Genomic DNA, 12,209 nt, shown 5'->3' on the forward strand with positions numbered 1-12,209 from the left:
CCAATGCGGATTCCGCCGTTCCCAATGCGGATTCCGCCGCTCTGCCTAAGCGGCATGCGGCGTTTTTTCCGCGTTGTGACGCCATGCTGGACGCGGAAACAGCCGCCTCGCCTTGAGAGACAGCGGCTTTTCCGCGTTTCATCACAATACAAATACTAAAAATGTCCTCCAGTTTTTCTTTTAAAATTGAGCTTCCTCCTCTGCTCCAACAGCCATTGTATTTCATGATTTGTACAAGCGTCTGAAAGAGTCAGGGCCGGGCCGAGGCAGGAGAGGCTCCAGCCTCAGGGCGCGGTGTAGGAGGGGGCGCACAACTCACTCAGCTATCATTCCCCTATTGTGTTTGTAGCCGAGAGAAATAAGAAAAGGGGATACATGGCAGTGACTGCAAGACAGATAATTAGAGACTAAGGTGTTGGGGGCCCTGGGATGCCTCTTATTCTAATAGTAATCAGTGTGTGATGAATGAGGGGGGGGGTACTTTGGTGTCTCAGCCTTGGGTGCTGGAGGACCTTGTCCCGGCTCTGGAAAGAGTTAAGTGCAGATGGCCACTGATTTTACCAACAGATAGATCCCCTCTCATTGATATAACATCAGATGGAGATATATTACTGCCACACACTGAAAATAGATTTTTAGTAGATTTCGGCACAAATCTTTTTGAACCATTTCTACCGCCGTAGAGGGCTGACTGGCAGGCCTGCCAGTTCTCCTCACATGTAGTGCTACCACAGAGTCCCTGCAGAGTCTTGGCAGTGGAACTTATACTCACCTTTCCGCACGCTCCTTTTTGTACTCTGTCTCCATTTCCACTGGCTTCCTGTTCCCTCATGATCCAGCGGGCAGGGATGGAGAACAGGACTCAGGAAGGAGTGTGCAGGACAGGTGAGTGTGCACTCCACTACCAGCAGTGGGCAGGGGCCCAGAGGGAGACTATTTTAGATGGTGGAGACCAGGAAGCGGATTTGTCAGTCTACCACTGCACCCCAGACTTGCATCCTTTCAAGTGGGATCTTCCGACCAGAGCATTGGATAATTTAAGATTACGATCTGGGTCCATGTTGGGGCATCAGTCTTGGAAAATCTGATCTCTATGATGAAATCTGCTGTGAAAAATCAAAATGTATGGGGACACCTTTAGTTCTTTTTGTCAGGCAGCCTTTTCAGTTAGCTATGCAGATCTTTTCAGGATTGATTGTTCTCTTATCTCTGAATGTAGGTGATCCGATGTTTAGAGAGATTCTTTGTGCTAGCTTCAGAGTCATTACTTTTGATTGAAAGGCAGACTGGATGACTAATTTGGGAGAGAGTTATTTTTTAATTCATGTTATGCTAGACTGTAGGTCGGCTTCAAATACACAATGCAAAAAAAAATCTAGAATTACACAGCAAGGTCATGTACAATTGTCTTATGTTACAAATTATAGTAGAGTTCAAACCATTAATCCAGACGGGGAAAAATGATGGGGAGAACTTTGTACACATGAATGTAGACTGAACTGGAGCACGCCAATCAAAAGAACAGAAATTGTTCTATTAGAACTAGCTGAATGGACTGTTGCATGACACTACATCTTTTTCTTTTTCTTTCTAAACATTCTCTGAACTTATTTTCGCCTAGCTGAGATACAGCATACAATGCAACAAATGTTGTACTTTTTAAATAGATAATATGCTGATACACAATGCATTACTTGGAATGTAGCGCAACCCTGCAACATCTGTGCTTGTGTTGGGCATTTCTTCATCTCCCTTAAGACCTTGTCCTCCTCAAGTGTAATCTCTGAACACCAGCAGCTCTCCACAGCTGATATGCCATTACGTTAAATGCAATAATTCTTTGCTTCAACAGGATTCATAGAAACATGCTTTTTAAATTACCGTACACCATTGCCATTTCTCAATATCTGTGCTTATGCTTTAGAATATTTCAGCTGTATACGCTTACCATTTGATCTAATTAAGACATAATAAAGATTTAGGGCAGAACACTCTCATTGAGTTGTTGCGTCTTCATCATGCATTGAATGTTCTGTTTTGGTACACCAGAGAATATCCCCGCAAATGAGATTCCCAGGCAGATGTACACTTAAAGCTATATAGAATATTATGAAAATAACCCAATTTAAAATGTAGTGTTCCAGTATAAACAAATGACCTTCTAATATTCGTTCTTGGTGCTTGAGTATGGTTTTTAATTGGTCAACTGCTACCTATTTACAAATTGAAAATAAGTCTTGATTTTTTTTTTTCTTCACAGCCACTTTTTCTTCTGTTAAAGTCAACATAGCACTCCAGAGAAGACGTGGTATAATTTGTCTGTGAGAGAACTGACATCTACCAGGTTTGCACTTTAACTATAAACTTTCCCAGTGGGGCTTATAATTAGTCTTCATCATTTTATCCTTAGTAAGTATGGTATTCTATCTGAAAATAACAAATCCCTGATTTGCGAACAGACTAGTTGACCTTCTTTTATGTGTTTAATATGTTTTGGCTTTAGTGAGTTAGATTTAAAATACATTTTTGTGATCATTTATTTTACAGAAATGGAGTCCTAAACAGCGGCATGACCGTAATTGGGACTTGTTTGGTAAGCGTAGATTGTGACATCCTCAGGTTGACCTGCGATGTATGTGCTTTATTACAGGCGAAGTAAAAAGAAAATTCTCTCTTAAAAGAGAGAGGAGCTTTCTTATTAAAAAATATAGAATTAAAATGGAAGTTTTTAAATTGTTATAGTTTTATAAGACAATAATGTGTCTCTAGTCTAAAGGAGGTTTAATAGTTAATGCTTGCTTTATTGCTAAATGTTCTTTTTATCGTTGATTTGTATCACTTTTGCTTCACTTTTTTTCTGCTGTAATCTTAATTGCAAATATACAGTGTTTGATGCAACGATAGTAAAAGTTGCATAGAGAAATCCATATTAATGAATGTACTGTGATAGGATATATCATGAATCATGAGATTTGCCTGTCAGCACGCCACACACAGTACTGGTGCCCTCTAATGTGTGTTTATGTTAAATGTTTAACCTTGGACTTCACCTTTTCGCTTTCAAATTGATTTTTATTTAATTGTGAAGACCTAAAAACTGTTTGTGATCATCTGCTTCATTATTTTAAATTGATGCCCATTTCCTATTTGAAGCACATGGTATCAGTGCCAGAAGTGACCCTTCTCCAACCCAAACACCCCCACCCCACCCTTTTTTAAGTTCAGTTAGTTGTATGTATTTTTCACAAAATGAACAATTTACAAATGTACTTGCCTTGTATGACAAACTATAAAAACCTATAAAAACCTAAAAGAAACTAATTCTGAAAAGTATTTGTATACTGTGACCCTCACCCCCCCACCCCCACCCCCCACCCCCTGGTCTGATTGCATGCAGTCATGCACAGTAACTTATACTGATGGTGGAAGGATAGGAAAGATAGCGAGAATTTCACGGTCAGTGTTAAATGTCTGTGATGCATTGTTTTCACATCTGTTATGTTAGCAGAATGCATTGCAGAGTGGGTACTGTGCATGAAAATGATCTGAAGCTCGAGCAATGTTACCATGTTACCAGTGATCTTTAATTTAATTAGCCTCTACTTGGCTGTGCAGTCGGATTTGCAGAAACGTGCACTTAAATTATGATACTGTTATACAGAATCGTAGTTGTTTATCTACTTCAGAATGTCTTGACATGAGGAGGAATGTTATCATTGGAAATGTAATCGTACATTCATTTTCTGAGTTTTAGACTACAGTTATAGGATGGGGGGGACACATGGATCATATTAATATAGTATTTTCATTCACTTACGTTTGATCGGATACTGTTTGGGTTTCATGTTGCTCAGAGGTGACTTCAGGGTTTAATTGTCAGTCAAAGGTATTCCTCTCAGCCCCCTCTCTTTTTTCCCCTTCTGTCTTTTGACATCATTCCATCCATCAGTGTTGTAAACCCACCCATTCTGCAAGCAACGTCCATCAGCTTCAGAACGGTCCTTCCACTGCTCAGGAGAGATGGAATAAGCTCACCTCACATTCTCTTTCCCACTAACCACTTGATTCTAAGACAGAGCTGAAGTCATTTGAGAATGTTCCAAGTCCTTTTTTTGCCCATAGGTTTTAATTTAGTTTTACAGTAGCTGATCAGACTGACAAAGCAGTATAGGCTTCAGATACACAGAATATCATGAAGTCTCTCCGTTGTTTTTTCTTCTTTAAATACTGAAATGGTCCTTTTCTTTGGCTCTCATGGGATTTTCTATGCTAACACTGATGTGCTGTGAGGGATTTTCTTTTTTAATATGAACACCTTGTTCCTGGACGTCTGTTTTCTTGCTCCTGTCATCTTGCTGTTTGTTACACCTGAAGCAGATACTTCATGGTGGTAAGTCTATCTCTGATGCAAAGTAAAGGTACCGCAGACTTATTGGCTGATATAGACATTATTTAATGCAGTAAGTGTACAGCATTGATACAGATGCACACTTAACTCTTTCATGTATCTTCTTTCGTTTTTATTGCTGTTACAAGAGTTTTAGTATGAACAAGAGGGTAATTTACTGTATGGATTCTTTTTTTTAAAGGTATTTCAGTTTTGTAATTGAATTTGAAATGTGATGCTTTTACATCTACTCTGTGTAATTTGTATATATTATACTGATTTATTAATATGTATAGAGCTTATCTGTACAGTGTATGTGCAGGGCAGTTTTTAGTGATCCCTTTGTACAACAAGATGAAAACTAGTATGCAGTACAAGTCTCTATTGCCTGCTATTTAGGCATTACATTTACCATTGTCTGTGTAAAATATGCAGCATGAAAGCTTGTGTAAAAGAAATGGTAGGATTTGTGCCAGACATATTTTGCCCTGTTGCTGTTTTCAGTGTTATTGCTTGTTCTGCTTTAGCTGTACCTATTCAGGAGGCGCAGACAGCTGACTCACAGGAGCACTGTCACTGGTTGCCAGGTGTAATCCCATTGGAGGACACTAGTTGAACAAATTCTTCAAAATATCGAGTCCATTGGCTGCTCCTAATTATAGAGCACAAATGCATCGCCATGCGTCTCTTTTATAGTTGTGATTCATTTTTCTTTTATTTCTCAGCATCTATCTAAAGCATTTTAGTTTGTAAGAAATACTGGTTGCTGAGGGTTTTATAGACTCTGTAGACTTAAGTGTATTAAAACAAGTCACTAGATTTTTACAATGCCGCGGGTATTTTTTTTTAATAAAGAAATAAACATGTTGCATAGAAAATTTATTTTTTTATAGTTTTTTTTTTGTATAGATAAAAATATGGAAATGTACAATATTAGATCCTTATTTACCTAGTTGTAATGCACTTACATTTTTGATATAGACTGTTGCTTGCCAAATGTATTTAATTTGCTGAATTTTGCATATGTCCATTATCTGCCTATATTTTATGAGCAGTCTATTAAAAGTTCTTTACACCGAGAGTTGCTATCTCTCTTAAAGAGCCATTCGCTTACAAGGTGTATTACAATTTTATGAGAAAAAAGGTGAGATAATCAGTTGTTCTTGTATGCCCTTGGATGAGGAGGATACATCTGCACCTGAAATATAAGTTGTTCTCACTTAGTCAGAGGTCACATTCTTCTTCTTATATTGTATTTTTCTTTATAAAGACCGGGACAGGAATAAGGAGAACTCTTCTGAAACCAAATGAGTGAGACTTGAGGGTGAAAAGACAGAATTCAGATGTGTGGGCTTACCAGTATAGTTTACACCTTAAAGTGTACCAGAGACAGGATGATTAAAAGAGTTGATACTTACCCGGGGCTTCCTCCAGCCCTATAAGCATGTCTTGATTGATTTAAACCAGGGGTGCCCAATAGGTCGATCGCGATCTACCGGTAGATCGCGACCGCCTAATCGGTAGATCGCGGCCTCTTGGCCGCGTCCCATTGAATTTAGCAGCCAGCAGCTGTATATCGCAGTTTCTGCTGCTGGCCGCTGGAGGAGAGAGCCTGGCCAATCAGGGGAGGGGAGGAGAGAGCCTGGCCAATCAGGGGAGGGGAGGAGAGGCGCACAGCCAATCAGGGGAGGAGAGGCGCACAGCCAATCAGGGGAGGAGAGGCGCACAGCCAATCAGGGGAGGAGAGGCGCACAGCCAATCAGGGGAGGAGAGGCGCGCAGCCAATCAGGGGAGGAGAGGCGCGCAGCCATTCAGGAGAGGAGAGGCGCGCAGCCATTCAGGAGAGGAGAGGCGCGCAGCCATTCAGGAGAGGAGAGGCGCGCAGCCATTCAGGAGAGGAGAGGCGCGCAGCCATTCAGGAGAGGAGAGGCGCGCAGCCATCCAGGAGAGGAGAGGCGCGCAGCCAATCGGGTGGAGAGGCGGAAAACGTCCGAGTTCCGACTCCACTCACGCTGCCCACCGGAGCCAGGCCTGAAGACCTGGACGCCACCGGCCCTATATCCAGGTAACCTATACTGAAGGGACCTATACCCGGCTAACCTATACTGAAGGGACCTATACCCAGCTAACCTATACTGAAGGGACCTGTACCCGGCTAACCTATACTGAAGGGACCTATACCCGGCTAACCTATACTGAAGGGACCTATACCCTGCTAAACTATGCTGAAGGGACCTATACCCTGCTAACCTATGCTGAAGGGACCTATACCCGGCTAAACTATACTGAAGGGACCTATACCCGGCTAAACTATACTGAAGGGACCTATACCCGGCTAAACTATACTGAAGGGACCTATACCCGGCTAGCCTATACTGAAGGGACCTATACCTAACTACATTTCCGGGGGGGGGGGGGGGGGGGAAGGTGCATTTGAAACACCGGTAGATCTCCTGGCCTCGGCGAATTTTAAAGTAGCTCGCGAGCCGAAAAAGTGTGGGCACCCCTGATTTAAACAATTAAGCAAGGTGTAAGCAGGGTTAGTTTCATGTGTTTACAATTGCTTAAAGAAAACCTGCTTGCAATTTTTTTGTGATTAGCTTTTGCTCAGTAATCATTTGTGCCTGATGATTTAAAGAAGAGCTCTGCACAACCCTACATTATGCTAAGACTGAACATGTGTGAGGGTAACTGATTTATAGACCACTGTGGTAGTGATCATGAGTCATATTGTCTTCAAGCTCATGTTATCTTCTGTAGCAGTTCACTTTCTCCTGGCTCAGTGCAGCTTGCAGATAGTTAAAGGAATCTCCATAGAGTTGCTTTGGATTTCATTACTTTTGTGGTTACGCTGCCTTAAATTGAAACCAGCTAAGCAGTAAAGTAAAGGCTCTGATACCGCTAACCTCAAAAAAGAATTACTCTTGAATACCACCAGAGGTGAGTACATTTCTAATAACCTCGAAGATCCACCGTCTTTGAGAACTCTGGAGTTATCTTTTCCAGTGTAGCCTGGTTGTTTTTAAAGTTTGGGACAGTGTTAGGCAGCAGTTAAAGCTCCTGTGAGGTTTGTATGTTGCCATCAAAGCCAGTAGCTGCTGGTCAGCTAGATGGCAGCTTTTTAATTTGCAAGCAGTTACAGAGGTTTTGTTAGGATCAGCTGGATTCCCTCCATGGGGGGCAGTCTAGCTTAAGTAATTAGGTGAATTTTATGCACATCACTACCTGTGACTTTAGCATTTAGGGTCGGTTCAGATGGAAGGCTGCCAGCAATTTTTTTTCCTCTGTTGTTTACCATCGGGATCTGCTGCATCCTGCATTGAGGTGAATGGCTGCTGCTGGCAGCCGTCTGTCTGAACTGGCGCTGAGACATAGTGATCTGGATCTCAACATGTTTAATTCAAATATTCAAAGCAGGTTGAGACCTTAAGATTCCTCCTGAAACTGTGGGGAAGAATAATGCTTCTGTTGGTAGTACACCTGTTCTGGTGGCAAATATAAGGCGCTGCTTCCAGCTCTTATGGGTAGATATCACTCTTGCAGTTGTGGCTCTTTTGGCAGGACATGTTGAAAACTTCCCAACAAGGATACAGACGGCACTGAATCGCATCCCCATCTCTAAAATAAAAAAAATGTCTAGAGTTAAAGGGAACCTAAACTGAGAAGGATATGGATGTTTCCTTTTAAACAATACCAGTTGCCTGGTAGTCCTACTGATCTCTTTGCTGCTATAGTGGCTGAATCACACCCCTGAAACAAGCATGCAGCTAATCCAGTCTGACTTTAGTCAGAGCACGTGATCTGCATGCTTGTTCAGGGGCTGTGGCTAAAAGTATTACAGGCACAGGATCATCAGGAGAGTCAGGCAACTGGTATTATTTTAAAAGGAAAAACACGTGTCCTCAGTTAGGTTCCCTTAAAGTTTGCCACAATAGCTGCCTGTTTCCCTGTTTTTCATTATTTGCTTTTGAAGCTGTGCACACTCTATTACCATGGTGACAGCAATGCGATCACTGAAAGACCTGGAAAAAGAGAGAATGAGAGACTCCTCTCTCAGTTGATTCGTAAGGGCCGCACAGTGGCATGGTGGACACCTCTCTTGCCTTGCAGTCTTGCAGCAATTGGTGCTGGTTTGAATTCCAGGCAGAGCACTATCTCTGGGGAGTTTGTATGTTCTTCCCATAACTGTGTGGGTTGCCTCCAGGCACTTTGGTTTCCTCCCACTTCCCAAAAACATATGAAAAAATTGATTGGCTTCCCCTTAAATTGACCCTAGTTTGTGATGTACATATGACCATGGTAGGGATTAGATTACAAATCCCTGTGAGACTTATACTGTGTAAAATGCTGAAAATGTCGGTGCTATATAAAATATGTAATAATAATATGTACTGCTCTGAGGCGCACTACATTATCAGTCATTTGAAACACTGATTGTGCACTGGCTTTTTATGTTAAAAAAAGCTATATTATGTTATATGTGTACCATATGCAAAGGAGACAGTTTGTTCTGCTGAAGGAAGTGACAGGTGTACATTAACATTCCTCTTCCTACTTTAAACTACTACAGCCATGTTTTAGCTTCAGCATTCTCTCATTCACTAATGCTTATAGCACAGCATGTCAGCTCAGAGCCACCGTAGCCAAAGCAAGACCTGGAAGACCATAATGCTGGGTACACACGATGAGATTTCCCGTTCGATTTGCGGATCGATTCGATTAAATCAAACATGTTCGATTGGATTTCGATCGTTTTTTCCGTCGATTTTGCATACCTATCATGAAAAAAACGATCGAAATCCAATCGAACATGTTTGATTTAATCGAATCGATCTGCAAATCGAACGGGAAATCTCATTGTGTGTACCCAGCATTAGATCTTACAATTAGGGCTTTTACATTTGATTTTAAACTTGCAAAACAGTTTAAAACTGTTAGACTTCATATTTGCTAAAATAACTATAATCCCAGAACTACCACATGTATTAAAATCATTTTGAACTATAAGGGTGGAGGTAATAAAGTTTTAGATGGGCTTGTAAGAAGCCTTTTAAGGTGCCTTTGCAGTGTGTGCTTGCTAATCAGGAACATCTGGGCATAGATGATGTAATCCCCTGTTTTAGGACTCTTCTTTAATAATATGGTTCTGCATTGGTGTTTTTTCATGCTGACGTTTCCTTCAAGTTTTAATCTTTTTTTCCTTTTTTTTTTCCCAAGTAGTAATTTGGCATCCAACGTGCTTGTCATTGTGAATCACTTCATAAACTGGACTTCAGTTGATGAAAATCAGATTCCATTATGAAATGGTCTATATTTTGGATTTCTGTTAATTAGTATAATTGTAAAATGCTGTTATAAGCAATTGTGTTATTTTTTTCTGATGTTGAATTTCAAATAAGTACAGTTAAGTAGTTCATTTTGCAACCATTTTGAACATTTAGCATTATCTTGTAATATTGACATGTAATTAAGATTTTTTTTTTTCAACTTCAACCTCTAAACATTTTTAAAACTTGGCTGCTTTGGTGGACTTCTAATACCTTTTGGGTCACTGGATCAAAATCCATATGCAGATAAACAGCACCACCTACTAGGGTGGATTACACCTGGCTGTCAGGAGGGCCTCAGGTGAGAATCTAGTGTGTTTACAGGTGCCCCCAACATTGTCCAAAGATTGGGCATGGTGGCTCTGTAGCACCGTCTGACCGAACTATCCCCTGCCCATTGCTCTTACCCAGCCCACTGAAAGTGGCTCAGTTGTGTTCTGCAAGTCAACACTTCTCCCGTCTCCATAGCAACAGACTCATTACTATCCTCTGTCTGTACACACTTGGCCCCAAATTAATGCCTGAGAGGTCTAGTCCTGATCCCTGCAAGCAACTGTACTGTACTGATGTACAAGGCTTTAGCCTTGAAGTTGAGAGGATTGAATTTACATAAATAGTAGTGTCAAGATCTGAGGGTCAGTGCTGTGAAAATGTAATAACTTTTTACAGAAAAATTCTCCAGTGAAAAAGATGATTAGTAAAAAGTGCATCAAATTGCTAACAAGTTAAGGATGACACAGCCTTTGTGAGGGAATTCACCAGTAGGTTGTGCTTGGAAAAGTACTCCTGAGTTCAGGGACATTCCAGGCACATACTCTAGAACTGTGGGTCTAACAAATAGACCTCACTATGAAATGTTCCCCTTTTTGCATTGAAGTTACAGTACCTTACTTTGCAAAAATGTTTAATTGATGCTTTCTTCTCCTATTCTGCATTAGTAACTTTCATTTTACTTGCCAATGCCATTTGCCCACCGGTGCAGTGATGTACCAATGTGGCTGATACTTGGTCAGCCGCAATAGTGGTCTTTGCCTAGCAGCACTGGAAAAGGTGTGTGTGTGTGTGTGTGTGTGTGTATATATATATATATATATATATATATATATATATATATATATGTGTGTGTGTATGTATATATATATGTATGTATATATGTATGTATATATATATATATATATATATATATATATATATCTCACAAGTGCAATCCGCCACCTTCTGGTATCTGCACTTATACAGTGTCTGAAGAAGGGGAATAAAGGTGCTAGTGCTATCCCCAAATGAAAGTATGCCAGTTTCCTGTTTTATAGGTTCAGTAGTTTTGTCACACCTTTGTAGTCAGCATGCAGCCTGTGATATCACATTACCTGATCTTATTGCTCCTTTTGGCTTTAGTTTGAGGAGTTAGGCCCGGTTCACATTAGCGGCTGCTATCCGGAATCGCCGTGCCGGAGCCGTGCCGGAGCCGGACCGCATGCGGACCGGACGAAACGGACGCACGGCATAGCAATGAAAGTCTATGCGACCGTTCACATGCGTCCGTTTCGTCCGGACCGGATCCGGACTCCGGCGTCCGTTCCAACATGCGCTATTTTTTGGTCCGGCTGGTCCGGCTGACGTATCCGGACCGGAGCCGGAATGTTGCATCCGGCCAATGGAAACCAATGAGAACCGGAGAGCGCACAACACACTGGCTATAAAAACCGGATGTTGTACCACACTTCCTATGCTGACTCTATGGTATGGTGGCCATTTTGGATGGGGACCACATGGCACCAGCGTTCACAGAGTGGAGCAGCAGTGACTTCATGCTGGAGCTCTTTGGCAGCAATATGGAGCAGGATCTGTCTGATAGCGAGGGGGTGAGGCCCTACACATCAGAAGACCTCATCCTACAGGTGCAGCAGGTACCAGCCCTGTGGGACAAGGGGGATGCGGACCACAGCAACATCAAAAAATGCAGAGGCCTGTGGAAAAAAATTGCCAAGCTGTATGTGGAGGACTTTGAGCACTTGAGCAAGAGACAGCAAGGCACAGAGGGTATGTTGACTAGAAGTTTTTTGGGGGGGCTTGTGGTTTAAGCTTGTGATGTATTCCACTTTTGCTATGGATTTGTGTCACCCACGTGTTGCCCACCCACCCGTGGCCCACCCACCTGTTCCCCACCCACCTGTACCCCACCTGTGATGTATCCCACCCACCTGTACCCCACCTGTGATGTATCCCACCCACCTGTACCCCACCTGTGATGTATCCCACCCACCTGTACCCCACCTGTGATGTATCCCACCCACCTGTCTGTGATGTATCCCACCCACCTGTACCCCACCTGTGATGTACCCCACCTGTGCTGTATCCCACCCACCTGTGATGTATCCCACCCACCTGTACCCCACCTGTGATGTATCCCACCCACCTGTCTGTGATGTATCCCACCCACCTGTGCCCCACCTGTGATGTACCCCACCTGTGCTGTATCCCACCCACCTGTGATG

At 42.2% G+C, this 12,209-nt stretch overlaps 1 protein-coding gene across 3 annotated transcripts in view; it reads left to right on the forward strand.

Moving 5' to 3' along the window:
* The first annotated feature begins 2,285 nt into the window (after positions 1-2,285).
* The window catches only part of LOC137563684 (protein Wnt-2-like), a 142,851-nt gene continuing 132,927 nt past the window's right edge, over positions 2,286-12,209 (forward strand). The window contains exon 1 of one of the 3 annotated variants that reach the window (XM_068276433.1): positions 2,286-2,344. Coding sequence is in view for 1 of the 3 variants with exons in the window: in XM_068276431.1 (XP_068132532.1) it covers positions 10,365-10,366 (2 nt within the window). In the remaining 2 variants the exon portion in view is untranslated. Of the gene's footprint in view, positions 2,345-10,231; positions 10,367-12,209 lie in introns of those variants that run through there. The other 2 variants (XM_068276431.1, XM_068276432.1) reach the window with 2 other exon arrangements.

The sequence above is a fragment of the Hyperolius riggenbachi genome, chromosome 3, assembly GCF_040937935.1.
Source record: "Hyperolius riggenbachi isolate aHypRig1 chromosome 3, aHypRig1.pri, whole genome shotgun sequence".
NCBI lineage: Eukaryota > Metazoa > Chordata > Amphibia > Anura > Hyperoliidae > Hyperolius > Hyperolius riggenbachi.